The following is a 22,138-nucleotide window of genomic DNA, read 5'->3' as shown; positions in this document are numbered from 1 at the left end:
ACGAAGTGGCCTATCTAGTAACCTCTCCTGCCCCACAGTGATGGCTTATCTGGGACCTGCTTGGTTCCCCCGTAATGAGCAGGCCTCAGAGGCTGACACAGCCTCTCACTGTGCCTGGAGTGGGCCACAAGCACTAGCTGGGTAAATCCTAAGCAGGTTATTCGTCTGTTTCCATAGCTAAGGGGAGGATAATAAGCCCTCAAGTGTAAATATGACAGAGTTAAGATTATTAGAGGCTTCAACGAATGGCCCTTAAAACTTGTAAGACACAAACAGAAAACACACCAAAGAATACATTTGCAGACACTAGTATGAATATTGTGACGTGTAACTAACAGCTGGTTGTTTCTAGAAGTTGGAAGCCTTTTCTTATTTTTGAAGAGATAACTTGGAAAGCGGTGGTTAGCAATTCCAGGGTAATAACTCATGGTGATTCTCAATGGTCTCAGTGTCGCCACGGTTCCTCGCAGTGGGCGGGTTTTTCTCTCAAGCAGGCATTCGGGGGGACAATGCAGTTATAGTAGGAGCCATTTTCCCCCCTCATCTTCATCCCGTACCTCATACATTTTCTAAAATTATGGCCCTACTCAAGGCAGTTATTATGCACGATGTTCTTCAGAAGACTTTTTCAGAGGATGATTTTTGGTTAAAGTGGCGTGTTTTAGAACCATCTGGTCACATGCATTAATGCACACTTGCAAATTCCGCACGGATTTTTATGATGGGGATCTGCCCCGAGTGTCTCTCCCAGGCGCTGCGTGTAAATAAGACAAAGACTCCTGCCGCCTTCAATCGGCCGGGCAGTGAACAGTGGCTCAGATTTAACATGGCAACACATTTTCCATTAGACGCCGAGATTAATAAACCTCGCAGAGCCCGGCCGAGCCGCTAGAAAACAAGGGCAGTGAGGTGCTCGTTTCTGTTCCATTAGACACGGGATGAGCTGCAGGCGTGCCACACTCTGTCACTCCAGCCCAGTAATGGGCCCTGGCGACCGCCCTGCTAGAGGCTCCGATGGTTTGTCCGCACAGTTGCAGCTGGAGAACTTTCTCTTTTTCTTTCCCCTGACTCAGCCACCGCAAAGGCAGCGTGGGCCAGGTAGAAGTTTCCTCCGCCAGTAGGGTGGCTGGAGGGGGGCAGTGCCTAATTGGTTCTCTTTGCCCTAGTTTGGCGGCCAAGGCCACCCTTTAAAGATACACCGGTGTGGGATGGAGGGAGGCAGGGGTGAGCTTGGGCACTTCTGAGAAAGAAACGAGCCCACTTCTTGGTAGTGGAAGAAGGCAAGTTCAGGGAACCAGCACAGCCTTGTGAAAGAGTCAGGAGATAGGGACTCAGATCTGGCCTCTGCCCATCACGCCCTTCACAGAGGTGGGGCTTGTGATAATCACTGGGCCTTTCTGAGCCTCCCTTTCTTCCTCTGAAACCAGGCACGATGAGCATACTTACCTCCCAGTGTGGGATAAATGAATAACGAATGTATAGGTTTGGCCTGGTACCTGGTATACAGAAGGAACACAAATAAATGTGAGCTCCTGCTATGATAACTCTGGTAGTTGCTACGATTTTAATGACTAATATGATCGTCATCAATATTGCTACTATTACTATTCACAGACATAACCCCTCGGAGCTTCAGTTTCCTATCTGTAAACTGAGGACAGTCATGACCCCTCCAGCAGAGGGATAAAATAAAGCACAAAAAGCAATTGGCAGGCTCCTCATACACCCTCGGTGCTCAATTAACTTTGTCTCCACCTTTCAGGAAGGAATTCTAGGAGGAGGAAGTAAAACCCACTTGGGGGCTGCTAAAATTCTCCAATGTGCTAATTGCACGATTGGCTACTGAGAACCATATCCTAAGAGGCATCTGCCTCCAGGAGAGGAGTCTAGTGGGGTGGAGACTGAGACTTCTGCCAGCTGCCCAGCACACACACCTGTCCACAGCTTCATGGTGACAGAGAGCCACAGAACGATGCTGTGATGGGGACATTTGTATGCCCCACATTTTACAGGTGAGGCCATGGAAAGTCAGAGAGGGGAAGCCACAGCCCCAAGACAATGCAGCTGGTTTGGGGGACACCTGAGAAATCCACAGGGCTCTCTCCTGGTTCCATACCAGTTTCTCTACCATACTTGTTGTTTTCTGAATCTCCGAGTAGAGATGTGAGTAAGACAGTTGTTATGGACTGAATGTTGTGCCCCCATCCACCAAATTCATACGTTGAAGCCTTAAACCCCAGTGCCATGGTATGTGGAGGCAAGACCTTTGGGAGGTGATTCAGTTTACATGAGGTCAGGAGGGTGGGGCCCTCGTGATGGGATTAGTGTCCTTACAAGAGGAGGAAGAAAGACCAGAGCTTCCTCTCTCTGCCATGTGAGGGCAGCAAGAAGACGGCCCTCTGAACCAGGCGGCAGGCTCTCACCAGACTTGAATCTGTCGGCAGCCTGATCTTGGACTTCCCAGCTTCCAGACTGTGAGAAATAGATGTCTGTTGTTTAAGCCATCCCGTCTGTAGTATTTTGTCATGGCAGCCCTAGCAGACCAAGACAACAGCCAATGTATAAATATCTGTTCAGTGAGTGTTGGGGGGATGAAAAATGTGATGGTCTCACCCACACTTTACTCCTGAAAGACGGGCCCCAGGTCAGCTTTCTGAGGGACACTTGCATCTCCGTCTGACACCCTTTGACAAAGCTGATGTTTTCTACTTCCCCCAATAGCCTGTAGGATATTATTGTCCCTGCATTATGGGTGAGTGAAACTGAGGCCCAGAATTAGTGGTTGTGGTAGACTGAACAATGCACCTCCTACAAGAGATGGCTATGTCCTAGCCCCAGAATCTGCGAATGCGTTACCCAACGTGGCAAAAGGGACTGTGCGGCTGTGATTAAGTTAAGGATTTTGAGATGGGGAGACCATCCTGGATCATCCTTATCACAAGAGTCCTTATAAGAAAGAGGCAGGAGGGTTAGATTAGAAGAAGGTGATGTGACAACGAAAGCAGAGTCAATGAAGGAGTCATGATGATATGCTGTGCTGTTGTCTTTGAAGATGAGCCAACGGATGCAGGTGGCCTCTAGGGGCTGGGAATGGCAGGGAGAGGGACTCTCCCCTAGAGGCTCCAAAGGACCCAGCCCTGCCGACACCTTGACCCCATAGGACTGATTTTGGACTTGTGACCTCCAGGACTGTAAGATAATAAATGTGTGTTGCTTTAAGCCACTAAGTTCTTGGTAATTTGTTACAGCAGCAAGAGGAAACTAATACAGTGACGGAGTCAGAATTCAAACCCAGAACCTCCTACTCCAAAGTCTATGATCTTTCTGCTCTGTTGCTGCCTCTGATGAATGAATGAATGAGACAAGGCTGGCTCCCTCCAGTCACAGTTAGCGGGAGGGAGCAATCCAAGAACCTGCCTGTACTCTTCTCTCAGTTCCTGGAGCTTGAACAATTTCATGGAGTACCTCTTTTTTTGTATATATATATTTTTTTAATCTCTACCTGCCTTGTTAAAAAGGGAGATTTAAGGGGCCGGCCCCGTGGCAGAGTGGTTAAGTTTGTGTGCTCCATTTCGGTGGCCTGTGGTTTCACCAGTTCAGATCCTGGGTGCAGACATGGCACCACTCATCAGGCCATGCTGAGGCAGTGTCCCACACAGCACAACCAGAAGGACCTACAACTAGAATATACAACTATGTAGCAGGGTGAGGGGTTGGGGGAGAGGGTTTGGGGAGAAGAAGAAAAAGAAAAAAAAAAAGATTAGCAACAGATGTTAGCACAGGTGCCAAGTTTTTTTTTTTTTTTTAAAAGGGAGATTTAAGATGTCATGCACAAACACATACAGTATACAAAAAAATAAGGAAAAAATGAGAGTGAGGAGAGGAGGAAGCAGAGAGAAAGAAAGAAGAAGGAAAAAGAAAAATAGATAAAGAACTCCTATGAAAGGAAGAATAATACTAAGATGAAGTCAGAAGAGATATTAGTTACCAGAGAGGTACTATACAGCACTATGACTTTGCTGAAGGTGGGGAGAAGTTTGCTAAAAATTTGATTCGGAGCTCCCTAGTGGCCAGAGCAAAGAAGAAAACATTGTCAGATATGATGTTGAGATTTTTCTTTTTTAATTGGTTGCTTGGGATAAGTACATCTTTTCTTGTCATGAGGACTCAAGGAAGGTTTCCCTAGAGCGTTCTATTTGTTAACACCCAAAGTTTACCCCTCCCCTTAGACCTTACTGCCTGATCCTCGAGAGAGGGATAAGGTTTTCAATGATGCTCAACCTCTTCCACATCCTTAAAGCACATAACTTCCTCCAAGGCATGCTCACGCTTCCTGAGAGAGGAAACACTCACTCTGGAGCATCAGCAGAGGTGCACTCACCAGCTATCTTTTCCCACGTGCCAGGCCTACAGCTGAGGAAAACAGCAAACTACCCCTCGTCTCAAACCTTTACAATAGCTTGTGAAGAGTCAAATTCATTAAGGATTGTCTCTGCTAATTTTTATTGCGCAAATAACCCATCCAAAAATCAGTGGCTAAAAACAACAGTTACTTATTTTTAGCTCATGATTTGGTGGGTCAGCAATTTGGGCTGGGCCCAGCTGGGCAGGTGCCTGCTGTCAGCCAGGCAGCTCTGCCCCCCGTGGCCTGGCTGGCTCTTGGTTGGGGCAATGAGGCAACATGGCTGCCAGTCACTCATCACCCAGCAGGCAAGTCCAGGCTTGTTCACACCGAGAAGCAGAAGGCTTCCAAGAGCAGTAAGTTGATCAGCACACATGCAGAAGCAATTTTCAAGCCTCTGCTTGGGTCACCCTGATGCCCCATGGCCGATGCGAGTTCCAGGAGGGAGGCTGATTCAAGCAGTGGAGAAACTGACTCCACCTTTTGCTGGGAGATCTAGGCCATCACAACACAAAGGCATACATGCAGGAGAGAGGGAAGAATCGATGGCCGTATTGATAATCCACCACAGGTATCAACTGTTGGCATTGTGGATTTAACATCCGTCAACTGGGACGCACTTAGAGAGTTCTTAATACCAAGGGATATTAATGAAACAGATAATGAATCACTTCTCTTGGACAGCTTACTATAGTCTAACCCAAAGGCAGGTGGGCAGAGAGAGATGGCCCCCTAAAAGTCTTCTGCTTCTAAGAGTCTATCTTTAACTTCGCTTTCATTACAATAAAATGTTTTTTAAAATGTGTGCATGCTGATGTGTATGCGTGGTCACATACACGTGTGAATGTATTCTAAACACAGAATATCTTTGAATGCTCTCTTCTCCATCGGGATTGTTCAATTTTTGGGCATCGGGCCTTGCCAGTTGTGTTCCTGAACCACCTCCCATCGCCCAATAACTGCAGTTGCTTCCAGGATATTCAGAGCATCAAAAATAAATAAATAAATAAAAGAAAGGGAAAGTTTCAGAAGGGCAGCACTTACCCCATTCACAGGAAAACAGACTGAAAGGAAAGTATTGTCAGAGTGTTTTGCAAATGACATTTTCAGCAATATAAATTATGATTTATTTTCCTATGTAATCATCTTGATTGCAGACATCCTTCTGGAGAAATAGCACTACTCTTGGCTAGCTTTTTAAAGCCTCACAAGACAACTTTCAAACCTGATTAGTATGTATGATGGGAAATCAGATACATTATATTTAGCTTGAAGTGCAGAGCGCCGTGGGTGCAAAGAAAGAAAGATGGGGGAGGGATTAAAAAAAAAAAAGAACATCTGTAATCCTTTTCAGAGGAATCTGTGCGGCACATGGCAGGGTAAGGAGCAGAGCTGTGGAGTTTGCTCAAGTTGTCCTTATGTAATTAACTGATTGTGCGTCACCCCTTCATCGGACAGCCCTCAAGCCTCCAAGTTGTGTGATGTGATGACTCTGTGTGCAGGACAGACTCATGCTTTTCTGTTAGCAAATTTAAGAGCTCATCGATTCCATCAACACGGTCTTCCCTGTGTCAAAGATCGTGGCTCGTGGCTTGCACACTCACGCCCCCTTGAAGTGGAACTATCAGCTTGTCAGTGGGCACAGTGGCCTAAAGGAATGCAGATCTTGACTCGGCCTGGACATCTAACAAGTAGGGTCTGGACCAGGGGAGGCCAGGGGGACACCTGGGCAAACAGTTAAGCAGTCACACAAGCTGAGTTCCAGCAAGCACAGGATGGCACTTACATGGACCCGGGAGGGTGCGTCTCCTTAAATGGATGCTGTAGGTGTCTGGCTTGCCTAGTCCTGGTCCTGAAGCCTGAGATGCAACAACAAAGGGGACAAACATACATCCCTGGGGTGTGAATGTAACTAGCAAGTAATTAAAACACTACTTCTTATATAAATACGACATGGCTACATTAGGAGCAGAATACAGACTTTGCATGGGTTGTTGAGATGAAATGAGACATCGGAGGAATTTTGTGTGTGGAGTGGGAGTCTGAGGCAACACTCCCAGGCTCCATGAGCCCAGATTCCTTCCCCTCTGCCTGTTAGGCATTTGCCATGGAAAAATTTGAGAAGTCCGTAATTTCCAGAGTGCCTGGATCAAATCTAGGGTTTACCATCTAATCTGATTTGACAACTCTACCCAGAGAAATGGACAATGGGAGGGACATTTGCTAAGTGCCAACTGTATGCCAGGGCTAATGACTGAACATCCATTTACCGCAGCTTAATCATTACAGCAATTCTGAATACTAAGAGACTCCAGATGGGGAGACTGAGGCACAGGGAAGATAATGAGTTGAATCAAGTCAAACAAGAACCCAAACTTTTTTGACTCATCTTCATCTGCTGGCAACTAAAGATCCCGAGCCACACATTCTCCCTTTCCCCAAGCCCCACCTGCCTCTTCAGGCAAACTCACGTGCTTGGCTCATGTGGAAGGCATGTCTGTCCATGATCAAATCTCTGACTCCATCCGGGCGGCTCTACCCAAGCTTCTTTTCTTTCTGTTTTATGTCTTCCACAAGTATCCCCTTTCTTTTATACTAAACTTTCTGCCTCTGAAAAGATCTAGGCTTTGTTTGTTATTATTTAAAAAATAAAGTGGCTTGGGTTGGTAGAATTCTAAGTTGGACCCCAAGATTCCGGGCCCCTGGTGTACACCTGCCCTTCCCCAGTATCCGCTCAATCACTAATCTAAGTGCTGCTGGGCAGGGATTTTGCCGATGTTAATTAAGGCTCCAAATCAGTTGACCTTAAAATTAAGAGACTATCATAATTACACGGGCCCTTTAAATATGGGTCTAGATGGCAGAGTCAAGAGAAGTCAGAGAGATTCAAAACACAGAGAAGATTCAATGCACAACAGAGTCTCCATCAGTGGCTCTGGGGATGGAGGGGGCCACGTGGCAAGGAATGTGGGTGGCCTCTAGGAGCTGAGAGTGGCCAGCAGCTACAGTGAGAAAGGAGATGGAGGCCGCAGTCTTATAGCTGCAAGGAACTGAATTCTGACCACAACCAGAAGGAGCCTGGGAGTGGATTCTTCTCCAGGGCCTCCAGGAAGGAACCTCGCCCCAGCTGACACCTTCAATTTGCCCTTGTGAGGCCCTGAGCAGAGAACCTGGTCACACTGTGTCCAGACTCCTGACCTAAGATCTGTGAGCTAACAAACGGGTGTTGTTTTGAGTTGCTAGGTTTGGGGTCATTTGTAACGTGGCAATTGAAAATGAATACAGCAGCATACAACAATCCCAGCTTTAAAAATAAAAACTTTCTTCTATTTATTTCTTTGGCTTTCACAGTCACTACAGTTTCAGAGTAAAAAATTCTTAACATAGAAACTCAAGCACCCTAGCTGTGTTACTTTTTTATTAATTACTAAAGAATTAGTTCCAAAATAACATTTATAACTAGTATTACTAATGATTGTAATAAGATTTGTAGCCAGTGAATCTAGACCGGCAGATATTGAAATTATTTTTCTCTGTCATATTTTACGCAAAGTCATGTAAGAAAAATTACAAACCAAACAGAGTTCAGAATTTATTCTATGAAAGGTACCTATTATGGTGGCACTTATTCGAAGCTACCACAAGAAGAAAAGTCCTACCATGGGTATTTTTGTATCAAATATTATCTAATATAACCTCCCAAACCACAAAGGGGAAAAAAAGAAGCTTTGTAAATTTCTTCTTGTAACCAAAATTACACAAAAAAAGGATGAGAACCTTTCAATGTCACTAATTTCTCTGAAGCAATATAACGGGAAACTCCTGAGACCTTGGCTATTTCAGACAAAATAGAAAAATGTAGATTCAGGAGGAAGCTGGGGAGCTGAGCTTTCTGCAAAGATTGTAAGCCAAGTCATAAATTGAGGTAAAGTATAAAATAAAGGGGGAGAAAAAGGGTGGAAGTTGTGGTTTTGTGCCTGTACACTTGGGGTCTGTAAGATAAATGGGCTGAGGATTTTCCTGTCCATTTCTGCTATCCATTCACACGATTAAAGTCATTCGTTAGAACATTCTACCAAGAAGCTACTGCAAGGAGGTTTCCCTTAAGGAGGAGGATTAAAAAGAAGAAAAAGAAAGGCAGAGATATTCTATGTGGAATACACAAAAATATATGCACACTAAAAACCAAGCCAGTGGATGCTTGCTAACAGCGCTGCTTTAAAATCATACGCTGTACTCAGAGCCACTGCTTTCTGCAAGTTTTAATAAAAGAATATATTACCAAGGTGATTCTCGGGGAGGAGGGGGGAAATTGGAGTGAAGTTATCTTCGTAAATCCATTGGCTAGATAATGTCTGACTTCCCCCTCCCCACAACAGAATGTCATCTACTTGCCGCCCCGCACTCAATCAATAGCCACGTCTTATTTCTACATCCATCCCTGGCTTTGGCCTCCACCACCTCTTGCCTGGGCTATTCTAAGAGCCTACCTGCTGCCAGTCCTGCCCCTTGCAAACTCACCCTTCTCACTAAAGCCAGAGGGCTCCTTCTAAATGCACACTGGTCCCCTTACAGGGGACCAAAATAGCCATAAACCTTCCCAGTGCTTTCCATCGCCATGATGATAAGATCCAGGCACTCACTGGGACTCCTGAGGCACCTGGGGACTTTAGCCTGTTTACTTTTCCAGTCTTACCTTTGGTCACCTTTGTCCCCCTCTCACGTTGGGCTCCAGCCAGATAGATCCCTGTACGTTTTCCCCAGGGGCCAGATCCTGTCTGGATGCCCAGAATATGACCATGAGCAACAAAGCCCTTGTCTGTAGGGGGATGACAATCTGGGGTGGCCAGCAGAGTAATAACCAGATAACCACAATACCATCGTGGTTGTGGAGGGTATTATGGGAACAATGGAGGATAGAGGGGTACCCAACCCACACTCAAAATTTACAGAGAGAGGGGGTTTAGGGTTCAGACAAGTCTTCTGGAAGAGTCAAAGTTAGTTTGGAACAGGAAGAAAGAACATTCTAGGCAGAAGGATCTGCATATATAAGACCTGGCCTTTCAGAAGACTATCAGATCTGGGACTAGGGAGCCAAGATGCTGATCAGCTCAATGAATCAGAGGTCTGGAGTCAGGGAGGCCTATGAGAGGCCACCATGATAGCCTGGGCGTGCATGGGTGGGCTCATGATTTAGTGTAATTGCCATACAAAGGATGGAAACTCCAATGCCTAGGAGGCCAGACAGTTTCTATAAAGAGTAGAGAGGGCCTGATGGACACTATGGAAAACCAGAGGCACGGACCCCAGCTAGACAGGGGCAGCCGCTACTGAAATCCAGCCCCCTGGTGCCACTGGGAAGCGCATGCAAATGACGCCAGCTCTGCTTTTTCAAGAGAAGCAGGAAATCCCGATTGTGATGTGAAGTGGCCCAGTTTTTAAAATGTTGGCAACTAATTTATTTCATTAAGAAAACAAAAACCCAGCAGTCCCAACAAAAGACATCTGCAAACCACTAATTTGCAACTTCTGGGATAGGAGCTGGAAATGAGGATGCAGTGTCCAAGGGTTGGAAGCTTTTCTTGCTGTTTTATCCAGGGATCGGAGAGCAAAAGCACTGCAAAGAAAGCCGATCCCTGGGCTGCAGCAGCAGCCAGGGGCCCAGGCTGCTCAGGAGTGAAGGCAAGCTTCTCTGGAGGCTGGGAAGGAGGCCAGCTCCTCAGAGCCACAGCCCCCACTCATTAGTTCATTCAGTTAACAAATATTCGTTAAGGACCTACTACGTGTGCTGTTTCAGACTCTGAAAAAGCAGCAAGACAGACAAAATCCCTGCCCTAGAGGAATACAAACTCATGCCCTCTTTCTGGGGAAATGAAAAAATGGGACAGTTTTCAGTGGTTTTAGCAAAGACTCCACTAGACATAGTTCACCCTTTCAACCTCAGTCCTGTTCCCCTTCTTGAAAATCATACAGGACAAATGACGTGGAAGTGAAAGAGGCCCCAGCGGCCTGGCACTCCAGCATTCTAGAACTGAAGAGCAAAGGGCTTTGCCCCCCTTGTTCTCTGATGCAGCCCCAACATCTAGAATAGTGCCTGCACATAGCCCGTGCTCAAGAAACATGGGCTGAATAAGGCCAGCCCTGTGGCGTAGTGGTTAAGTTTGCCCACTCTACTTTGGCAGCCCAGGGTTCGCCGGTTCAGATCCCAGGCATTCCGGGTGAGGACCTGTGCACCACTCATCAAGCCATGCTGTGGCAGGCGTCCCACATATAAGATGGAGGAAGATGGGCATGGATGTTAGCTCAGGGCCAGTCTCCCTCAGCAAAAAGAGGAGGATTGGTGGTGGATGTTAGCTCAGGGCTAATCTTCCTCAAAAACAAACAAACAAACAAAACCAAACACTGGCTGAATAAATTCGACAATGTGGGGCTCAGAAGTCTTAGTGAGATCCCAGAAAAAAATCGCTAAAGTTGGAATTGGGTTTTACACATTAAAAGCATTTCTCTTTTGTTCCCATGTCTCTATGTGATGGTGGACAGGTAGAACAGGATCTCAAGGTGAAAAAATAATAATAATTTGTCCTTCATTCTGTGAACAAGAAGAGGTATTTAGAAATTGGCAGAGTCAAAATCTAATAGTCCACTTCAAAAATGTAGAAGAAAGGGGGGTACATGGACTTCTGACAATCTTCTTTCCATATTTCCTGTCTGCCCCTCACTTATGACAATCCCATCCTCTTGACTTTACTGTAATGTGTTTCAAACTCTTGGCCAATCTCAGTGAAAACAAACAAAAATCAGTGTCGTGGAAAAAACACTTCTGTGCATTTGGTTGAATTCTTTCCTAAACATGGACACCAGTAAGTGATAGGTGATGCTGACTCACCACGTGTCAGTCTGGACAGCCACCTCAATTGATCTTAGGTATGGAGATACTTTATAATCGTACCCTCATGCCAGTGCGTTTCAGATCGTACCCGCGATAAATGAATCACCTCGGATATGGGAACAGACCATTCCATCATAGAAATTCCCGGACCGTTCCTAGTGCTCTCACCCCACAAGAACTCTGCCCCCCACAAGTCTCGATGATCAGATTCTCTCTGCCTCACTTGAACCAGAGCCTGACAGTAAGCCATATGTTACCAAGGGCCGACTGCCTCCATTTCTCGTTGTTGGGGATTTTTTTTCTTTCTTTTTAAAGGAGGAGGAGGGAAAGTACCCTGTTTATTTCCAAACTCCCTTGCATCTGATGCGCAATAGGCTGGCATTTGCTGTTAAAGCAGAAAATTATAAGGAGGGCCTAATTGACCCTCCTGTGTCTTTGAAAAAGCCTGTCTGTGGTCTCTAATTGACCCTCTCGGTACCTATGGAACAATGAATGAATCTTCAGGAAATAATGGAGGGCGATGATTAATAGCCCGGGTCTGGCTGGACCTCTGTCTCTTGTAGCTCTTCTGCCTGCGCTTTCCTGCCTCCCTCCATGACACCCGAGTCCCTGGATTTCATAAGCAGCGATTTATTATTATCGCTGAATAATAAATACCCTGTAGTCGACACTCTAGAAAATCGGACACATCATGATTCTGCAGAGACGGGGCTAACGTTTATTTAAGCTGGCATTCTTGTTTTGCTCTTGGCAAGGCTCCGAAGAGTCTTCCTCTGGCATTTGTGGGCAAAGGCAAAGCAGGAGGCCTCCCTCTGGTTTCTAGTAAAATCACTCCAAATGTGAAGTCCTCTGGGATTGGGAGGTTTTTCCTATTCCAAAGGGCAAATACTCCCCATTCCCCCTTGTTCGGGCGAGGAAGAAGCCCCTTCAGGAGGGCAGCAAATGGCAATAATAATGATACTGGCAGTACGAGGTGACATTCCTTTGGTGTAAAGTGTGCAATAGCGCCTCTCATTCATTACCCTGAGGAATACTCACAGAAGCCCTGAGAGGTAGTCAGGGCTATTATCCCCACTATTCAGATGAATAAACTGAGGTGCAAAGAGAACAAGTAATTTGCCAAAAGTCACAAGGTCCCAAACCCCAGTTCTGTACGCCTTACAATATTCAACAATAACTGTGCCAAAAAAATTTTGAAATATGGATAAGAGAATATATTTCCTTTCTTTTAGTTTGGCTTAAAAATGCTTCCTTTCCGCAGAAAGGGTAGGAGACTACATTTAAATTTAGAAATATGCATGTCTCTAGAGGATTGTAAGAAGCCAGAGGGTTTTTTTGGCAAATTCTTAGTATTAACTATACTTATAATTAAAAGTTATTTAAAAGGAATGAAGGAAGAAAGAAAAAAAGCCACTAAAACTCTCCTTCCAAACTGTCCTTCGCTCCTGCTGCTGTCTCCGCCTTCCTCAGAACCTTCAGTGGCAAGGGAGCCACAAGCTGTCAGCCAGGCCCTGCTGGGTGCTCTGGGCCCCTTTTCTTCTTAGTCAGTGCTTTGTGGGAGAACGGGCTGCCTATGCAGCAAAATTAATGCTTGGGTAAGGATTACAAAGTCTGTGAAATGTCCGGATCCTCTCTCGCATCGGGTCCCATCTCTGTCATCAGAAAGCACTGGGCCACCATTCAGAAACATGGACGTTGGGTGGGCAATGGGCTTCTGGAAGCCATCAAATCCGGGAGTCACTTCTGGGAGTGACTAAAAGAACAAAGAAGAAGAGAGTTGAATAATCAAACTTGTGTGCACTGAACAGAGAACTGCCTTATGTCACTGACAGTCCTATTCAATGTCATGATTTTTAAAACCAAAGAAGATTGTCCTGGGGCTGGCCCGTTGGCGCAGTGGTTAAGTGCACACATTATACTTCGGCGGCCTGGCGTTCGCTGGTTTGGATCCCAGGTGTGGACATGGCACCGCTTGGCAAGCCATGCTGTGGCAGGTGTCCCACATATAACGCAGAGGAAGATGGGCACAGATGTTAGCTCAGGGTCAGTCTTCCTCAGCAAAAGAAGAGGAGGTTTGGTAATAGATGTTAGCTCAGGGCTAATCTTCCTCAAAAAAAAAACAAAACGAAGATTGTCCTGGGGACTTTGGGCCCAAAGGCAGACCCCTCCCAAGGTGAGTCACTTCCTAGAGACAGGAAACAATTCATCCCTGAGCACAATTTTCAAATGAAAATCTGCTGCTCCAGAGCCCACACCCGCCAATGCTTCCACCCACTCCAGGCCACTGTCGACCAGCCACTGGCAGCCCCTAGAACCCAGAGCCCACTGAAATTAATCACACTAGTCAATCCTAAACCTGCTCACTCTGCCTCACCCATTCCTTCCCATGGAAACCACACTAAAGGCTCTTGCCCACAATTCCCCCACCCCCTGCCTTCTGACCAACCCTGGTGCTTCCCCATGTGCTGCCAGCCTGTCCTCGCTGTCCCCCGCCCGCCCCCCAGCCCCGCAAGGCATGTGCTCTTTCTCTTGGGATCTGTGAGTATAATAAACCAGCTTTTCAATGACAGTCCTCTCCTAATCTCCATACCTACATAATAATGAAATGGAAAGAAAAAGAGAAAGGGAAGGAGGAAGAGTGGGATGGAGGGAGGGAGAGAGAAAAGAAAAAAGGAAAATGACTGAAGAAGGAATAAAGAAAGAGCAAATGATAACTAACTTAAAACCTGCCTTTCTCTTTGAAGAGAAACAACTAACAGAGCTGTAGAGGAAATCTCTTCCACTTGGGCTGGGGATACACACATTAAAGATAGGTGCACACCGCGCGTGCAGCAGTTCCTAACCGGGGAACTTGCCCTCCCGTCCAACGCTCAGTATTCAGTGGGCTCCCTGGCCCTCCTGGTCGCTTCTCTGATCATGGCTACCTTACTCTGGAAACCAGCAGAAAAGTTAATTTCCTTGCATGACTGACAGTAAATATCCAAAGTGAAGATGGATTATAAAATGGCATCAAAGTATAAATAGAATCATACTAGTCTCTTTTAAATAACTCTCAGTGTCTTTATTCATTAAGATTCAGATGCTTTGGAGGGTACAGATGTGTCTTCTCCCCTCCTGGATCCCAAATAAAACACCCCGTATGGAAGCAGATGGCTTTGTATAAATCAGATGACAGTTTACAGGGTGAGATGGCTTCATCAGAACAGCATTACTGTAATCTTTTTGAAGGGAATAGGGTTAAACAAATCCAGCTTTAACTGGAGGTCACATTTACATGTGAAACGTCAAGTCCATTTAAGGAGTGCCTCGGTCTTTGGGTCACCCCACCAGTGACCTCTCCATCATTTTCCTTCCGGAGGGAGCCCCAGGTAATGCATAAAAAGCTAAGTATGTTAGGAAGCCAAGGATGGCTAGGCCCCCTACGAGGAACTGGTTCCATTAACACAACCGAGAACCCTTTCTGTTCAGTTCTCAAAAGCTCCCTACGTTTGCTGCCACATGTAAAAGGGGGTGGTTTTGCTGATTGGAAACCACACAACTGGAACAGCACCTGCTTGGGCACTTAACCCTGGAAAGGCAAAGGTGAAAGTGGTTTCTGTTTATTTTGATCTCGAGCGTAAAATGGAGAGCAATCACGTCGGCTGATGGAAGAAGACAGAGCCTGCCCTTTCAGCGATGCTTCGCAGGAGGCTGGGGTGCTAAGTGCTTCTCAGCCTGTCAAGATCTGAGGAGCGGTGGCTGTCAGTGCCCATCTCGTGCTTACAGTATTCACCATTTGAAGCAGAGGCACAAGGAGCAAACAGCTACCAGCGGTACTCATCTAGTTTAAGGTATTCCTTTCCTCTGAAAGAGTGACAGGAACAGACCGCCCTGGCCCTGCCTCCCTGGAATTCCAGCACTTGCGATAGTATGATGGGTGTCCCTGTCTCCAAGAAGGCAGGGAGATATTCTCCCAGCTCCTTACTGTACTGGGTCAATTTTAGGGTGAACATTTCAAATAAATATAACTTAATATGAGTTTAAATGACCACTAGCCCTCTTCTGCTGAGAAAATTCAGACACTGATACACAGGTGCTTAGAAGACAAGCCATCTAAATAACACCCAGGAAAAAGACTGAAAGGACTCTGTTTTCCTTAGGTTTCTTCCAAAACCAATAGCATGATTCCTTAACATCTGTATCATGAAATGTATTGCCTATTATTCAGAATCCTAATTATGCAACATTTGTCCTCAAAAGACTTCGTAACACACCCTTATACAGAGTCATCAATTAAACCTGCACCTCCAGCCAAGGGAGCAGGCACATCATCTCCCGTATTCCTTTCGTCTCTCTTTATCCTAAAAAAATGAGGTCAGCCCTCAGCCTTTTTGTTCCAAATCCTCATTCCAAACTCTTGACTTTTTCCCAAGTTGCCCAAGTATGGAAAGTATCATCTCCAAGCTGGCTCCTGCCTTCACATCCAGCCATTCCAGCTCTGCTGCCATTCCCAACAGAGCCAAAGAGGAGCATACTTGACAAGAAGTGTCAGGGCTAACAAGAAATCCCGAAGCAAGGACTTGGAATTATGTCAGGAAGAAACCAAAATTCAAAAGATGGGTACTCATCCACAGTTGAAAATGGCATGTTTTTAAACCATGAAAATCAAACAGAAAAATGATTTTTGAAATTATGTCTTGCAGACAAACATGTGCTCCACGGCCCAGAAAACTACAACCCACAGGCCAAATCCAGCCCACCACCTGTTTTTGTAAATAAAGTTTTATTGACACACAGCTATTCCCATCTGTTTACATATTATCGGCTGTCTGCACTATACATCAAGTTCAGCAGTTGTGATGGATATCCTAGGGGCTACAAAGTCAAAAATATTTACTATCTGGCCCTTTATGGACAAAGTCTGCAGACCCTGTTCTAGACTGAAAATTATTTCTATCACCCTCAAATCCTTGGATCTGCTTTGTCACCCTTAGACTATAAATGGAATGATCAAATAAGAGCATTTTAATGACAATATTAATGAATTGTTAACTAAGGTTTAGGGAAGAAGAGAAAGCCAAAGAACTTTGAAAGACTCACAACCACTATTTTTGAAATAAAACTTAGATCTATATCAAGTAACTCAATTCAAACACAAATATTTATTGAACATGTACCATGGATCAGGTATTTTCAACATAGGCATTTCCTTTGACTGTGGGGAAAAAATATTTTAGTTCTTCCTTCGATTTTTCTTTTCCTTTTTTTCCCTTCAATCCACTATGCCTTTGTTTACTTTGCTTAGTCAAATGAAAAATGCTTTGAAGAGTCCGCATCTCTGATGGGCGTCCTGCCTGACATAGCTAATACATATAGAAGTCATAGGCATTTGGGTAACTCAGGCCATTTAAGAGGTTCGTTTTAGCTCCAGGCTTGATATCCAAACTGCGGGATTAAGTCATTTAGAATGTACTTGATTCCTATAATATGTAGTGATTTTGCTAATGTTGTTCAGTTTTATTTCCTGAATGATTTCCATTAGCTCGCTCGCAGATTAGTCGTGTAATCTCCTAACAAGAGCTCTTCGATCAAATGGTCTGGAGTAGCCCCGTGTCTTGCTGCTGCCAAGTGGCTGATTTAAGAGATGGACAAAAAGTAGACACACAGAAGTCCAGATAGTGTGATTAATGGTCGATCCAACTTTCTCTGAACCGCGTATCATGACTTAATGGGAAACCCTGAAGAGATTAAAGGGGGGAATTACATTACCATGAATAATATAAAAAAGTGATATTCTGTCTAAAAAGCTTTTGAGTGCAAGTGACTCGAACAAATATATTAACAGAGCTTACAGCAGATTCAATCAGGTTGAACGTTCCCCAGAATTTATTTTGAAATAAGCTTTATATATCCAAGATGTGAAGAATGAATCTATTCGTGACTGGCAGGAAAGCTATTAACATGCAGATTTTAATTCTGCCTCCGATTCTGTAGCGGTGCCATTGTCCCCCGCTTACTACCGGCAACCTCTCCCAATTACAGATGTAGTACACCTCCACAAATCTCAATGCCACAATTACGCTCTAGCTGGCTAAGATTTGTTTTCCTCACTTTATTCGAACTTCTAAAAATCGGTTCAAATTTGTATTATCAAGGCACTGATAAAGCTATTACATTTAAAACTCTGAGTTATGTCACTCCAACCCATCCATCTGTTGGAAACACTAATTCTGGGGTATATTTGAGGGGCAAAACTTGGCAGTTACGAGAGAAATCTGCCTTACAAAACCTAGGTGCACATTAACTTACAATTAAGCCGTGATGTTAATGAGGTTACAGTGTGCGACGGGTTAACGGGCTGCAGCCAAAAGGCAAATATTGAAATGAAGGCGTTTATTTTCGAACCAACAAACCTGAACTGAACCATTACAATAAGTCCCATTAGTATTCTAGTTATTGGGCAAAATAATTTCATCTCTGAAATTAATTAAATAAATTGGAATGACCTGGAATCATTTCTGTGGCAAGCGGACGGAACAGCGCTGCGTGAAAGGCAAACTCATTTAGAGTCAACTGGCCCATCAATTCCTTGAGAGATTATGTTTCAGTTGATGGGAAGTGAAAAGTTAAAAATATGATCCATCCACTAAGGCGGTGATGTGCTCTCAAGGAGTTTGCAGGGGAATTTTTTAAATAAACTGTTTTATCATTGTTTTTAAAATTTAGGGATAGAAAGCCTTTGGATTGAGATACAAACTATGTTGAAAAGTTCATCATTTAGAAAATTCTGATTCTGTCCTGAGTTGTCTGTATTTTATTTCTCCAAGGCATCTGGATTTTTTAGCAATGAAGACTAAGAAAAGACATGACAAGTGAAAGGAATGGATGAGGTCCAAGAGCTATTACCAGGGTTTTGAAGAGAAGCAACAGCACCTTCTTGGTTCAAATCAGGTCCACAATCCAAGACTTTCTGGATCACCTAATGAAGGAGAAGTCGAAGCGTACACAGCACTGATTCAGGCTCAGTGATCAGTAGGCGCTGTACAAGTGCTGGCTACTATACCTCAGAAACACATGTACTGCAGGGTTGTTTAAACCTCCTGTTGGGTGCCTCCTTTGTCACTTATGAGCTATGTGACCTTAGGAATGCATCCAGCCTCTTTGTCCCTCACTTTGCTCATCTGTAAAATGGGGCTACTCATAGTGCCTCCCCACTCCACCCCAAGTAGGATTGTTTTAATAAACTGAAAGAGCTGACACACACAAAGCCCTTACTCCAATGAAAGCCTCAATAAATATTAGTCTCACTCCATCCCCATGAGTTGAATTTAGCAGACATTCCAACAGGTCTCATAGTTCTTTGCAAGTACTGTTATGTCCAATTCTTCTAGGCTTTTCTAGGTAACAAGTCAGCAGCTTGTCTCTTTAGACGGGGCTTTCTGAAAGTGTCTCTGTGGACCAAGTGCACCAGAAGAACCAGGAGTGCTTGTTTAACACACAGATTCCTGAGCCTCATACTAGATGTATCAAATCACAGTGTCTGGGGAGTGGGGTCCAGGAACCGATATTTTTAAAATAAGTTCCTAGTTGAGTCTTAGGGATCCAGAAGTTTTGAGAATTTTTTACTGCAACAAACAAAATATAAACAATGGAATCACAAACCATCTTTTCTTGAGCAAATTCATTGCAATCCCACAGCATTAGATATGATTACACAGTGATGCAACTATGGATCCAGAACTGTTTTGAAAAATCTTTTGCCCTTGTTTTCTAGGCATGTGCCCTGCAGGCTCCCTTTCAGTTTTGGGGACTTGCTGTATACAGGACCATGTCTTAAATTCCTGATCACACCTACCGTTTGCTGGTCCTAAGCCCTACTCCTGCCTCACCTGCTCCTTCTCCCCTTCATGCCTCAATTCCAACCTCACCTCCTCAGGGAAGCCTTCTCCAGCCCATAGACAAGGTCAGTCGCCTGTTCTAAGCGGTACTAGTACCTTACATTCTTTGTCATAGCATTAACCATCTTGCGATTAATTACACGATTTTTTTGAAAAGACTGTCTTCCTTGAAAACTGACAGACTAGGAACTGTTTCTTCCTTCCCACCATAAAATCCCTCATGCCCAGCATGGAGCACGTTATGGATTAAATTAGGTCCCTCCCAAATTCATACTTTGAAGCTTTAGCCCCTAGTGTGACTTTATGTGGTCATAGGACCTTTAAAGAGATACTTAAGGTTAAATGAAGTGATAAGGGTGGGCCCTAATCCAGTATGACTGGTATCTTTATAAGAAGTGGGCACACCCGGGATATGCCCAATAAATGAGGGATGACTGTGTGAGGACACAGTCAGAAGGTGACCATCTGCAAGCTAAGGAGAGAGGCCTCAGGAGAAACCAACTCTGCCACCAACTTGATCTTGGACTCCCAGCCTCCAAAACTGTGACAATAAATAGAAATAAATTCCTGTTGTTTAAGCCACCCAGTCTGTGGTATTCTGTTGTGGCAGTTCTAGCACACTAATACACAGCCTGTCCCAGAGCGGGGACTCAATAATTGTTTGATAGCCAACCATAACTACTGGGCATCACTGGGTTCTCTCCTCCCTCACTATATCTGGGGGAAATGAGACTGATGAACTTGCTTGAGTTAAAAGAAACAACTTGCAGACATTCCACAAGCAGAAGGCCACGACGGTCATGCAGGTAACTGCCTCCTCTGAAGCAGAGCTTGGAACCCACACAGATGTCTGAGCTGGGAACTGGACTGTCACTTAGTCCGAACAGCTCTCCCTCTACGAAACCTCTGACCTTTGTAAACCACCCCCCATCCCCAGCCTGAATGCTGACAACGGGAAGGAAGTCACCCCCTAATCAAACCACCCTGTACAGTCCTGGGGAGCTGAGAGTCAGCCTTCTCGGGGAATCTGAAGACACTGATGATTCGTGGGTATCTGCTTAGAAAGGGAATCCTTCAAGAGTGAATGGAAACTTAAATCCCATTTAGCTTGTTGTCTTATTTTAGAAATAATCACATTTTTAACAATCTCATTTGAACCCATTGTGCATTGTAGTGACTTAGAAAATAGCCCTGATGCCACACAGTCCTGTTTCAATTACAGCTCTGACATTTAACAGTTCTGTGACTTCGGCAGTCACTTAATTCAGTAGGTACGGTTTCCTCATCAGCAAATGAGGAACCATTTACTTAATAAAATGGATAAGGCTGTTGGGAAGATGAAATAAGACAAGGAATGCAAAGTGCTCAGCACCATGCTCTCAATAAGTCATAACGATGATTATACTATTACTGAGTCAGATTTTATTATTAATAATTAATATAATAAATGTTAGCACTTATTGAAAAATGTCTACTGTTTAACAATTATAATCAGAGAGAATACTAGTATAAGTTCTCTGTTTTCTTACCAAAACGTTTGCTCTCAAAATTAAATTTTTTATTCATTGAAAAGAGCTTGTGCTAGATCTTGGTCAAAATATGCAAGTCAATGAACTCAGGGATATCTTGAAAGGAGGAAACATTGGTTTCGGCCTGGTGAGGCTTTTCTTATTGCAGTAACCTCCAAGCACCCCTACTGGAGGCTTTGAAACTCAGGAATGTAAGTCTAGACAGAGATTATCTTTCATTACAGTGTTTTAATGATCATCTCTTCTCTGACAAGAAATTTATGGCCGGCTGCTGAAACGTTAGTTTATTGATGATGAAAGTATCAACTGTCCTTGATACAAATAAACATGTTTTCTGAATCATAAGCAGAAAGACCAGGCCCTGGGGGCTATGCAATTTATGGGCATTCAATTCTCATCAATGTATTGTCAGTATATCCAAGGAATCTGACAGGTTCCTGTTTCAAGGATGGATGTTCTTGCCACAACCCAAGGAGCACAAAAGGAAAGGTCCAGCCTTCTAGGCTTGAAGCCTCCATTATCACCCAGGATTTAATATTGGAACCGGCCCTCAATCCAGATTTTTCTATTCCAGGTCTTTCTGGATTCAGTACATTCAATACAGAACTTAGCACAGAATTTGGCAGCTGTTGAATAATTTCTGTGTGAGGTCTAGACCTCTGTTGAAGGTGCCCGGTGGAAGTTCCAATGAGTAAGCAGTGACTCCTAGAGTTGATTTTAGAACGGAGGATCAGTGGCCAGCCTGGTGGCACGGTGGTTAAGTACGCACATTCTGCTTTAGCGGCCCAGGTTTCGCCAGTTCAGATCTCGGGTGGGGACATGGCACCGCTTGGCAAGCCATGCTGTGGTAGGCGTCCCACATATAAAGTAGAGGAAGAGGGGCACGGATGTTAGCTCAGGGCCAGCCTTCCTCAGCAAAAAGAGGACGATTGGTGGTAGACGTCAGCTCAGGGCTAATCTTCCTCAAAAAAAAAAAAGAAAGGAGGATCGTTCTCATACATAGGGAGTTGATGGCCAGTGTAGATCCCATGGCATGGAGGACGCCATGGCAGAGGCTGTTGGCTTGCCTGCTCATCGTTCCTTCCTTCACCCTTGCTAGCACAATTTTAGGCCCCTTCCTGGCCCAAAGAAAAATTCTTGACTTGTGGGAGACAGTCGTGGCAGTCTCATTTCCCTTGCTGAGACAGGCAGGTATGTGATGCCATGACGGCCGATGCATCATGAGATGGGTTCTATTGGCAGAGGCTTCTGCAAAGACGTTTTTCAGTCTTTAAAGGGTGGCTGAGACAGGAACATTCTTCTCTCTTTCCGCCTCTAGTCATTGATACATGCAAGTGATTTCTAGATCTTTGGCAACCATTTTGTGACCATGAGGTGAGCTTGCCTAAGAAGATAAACCAATGTGCTGGGGAAAGAAGAGCAGAAAGTCAGAGCTAACCAG

The 22,138-nt window shown here is 44.7% G+C and overlaps 1 protein-coding gene across 10 annotated transcripts in view; it reads right to left on the bottom strand.

The window, feature by feature from the left end:
* The window catches only part of WWOX (WW domain containing oxidoreductase), a 934,161-nt gene that overhangs the window by 541,826 nt on the left and 370,197 nt on the right, over nucleotides 1–22,138 (bottom strand). For 3 of the 10 annotated variants that reach the window (XR_011436924.1, XM_070262081.1, XM_005608442.4), the window contains one exon: nucleotides 11,987–13,044. The exons of 5 other annotated variants lie outside the window; for them this stretch is intronic. Coding sequence is in view for 2 of the 5 variants with exons in the window: in XM_005608442.4 (XP_005608499.1) it covers nucleotides 12,832–13,044 (213 nt within the window). In the remaining 3 variants the exon portion in view is untranslated. Of the gene's footprint in view, nucleotides 1–11,986; nucleotides 13,045–16,514; nucleotides 22,103–22,138 lie in introns of those variants that run through there. 2 more of the 10 variants (XR_011436925.1, XM_023638674.2) reach the window with 2 other exon arrangements.

This window comes from Equus caballus, chromosome 3 (genome assembly GCF_041296265.1).
Source record: "Equus caballus isolate H_3958 breed thoroughbred chromosome 3, TB-T2T, whole genome shotgun sequence".
In the NCBI taxonomy this organism is placed as follows: Eukaryota; Metazoa; Chordata; class Mammalia; order Perissodactyla; family Equidae; genus Equus; species Equus caballus.
Note: the sequence above shows the minus strand (reverse complement) of the source record. Positions and strands in the feature narration are given on the sequence as shown.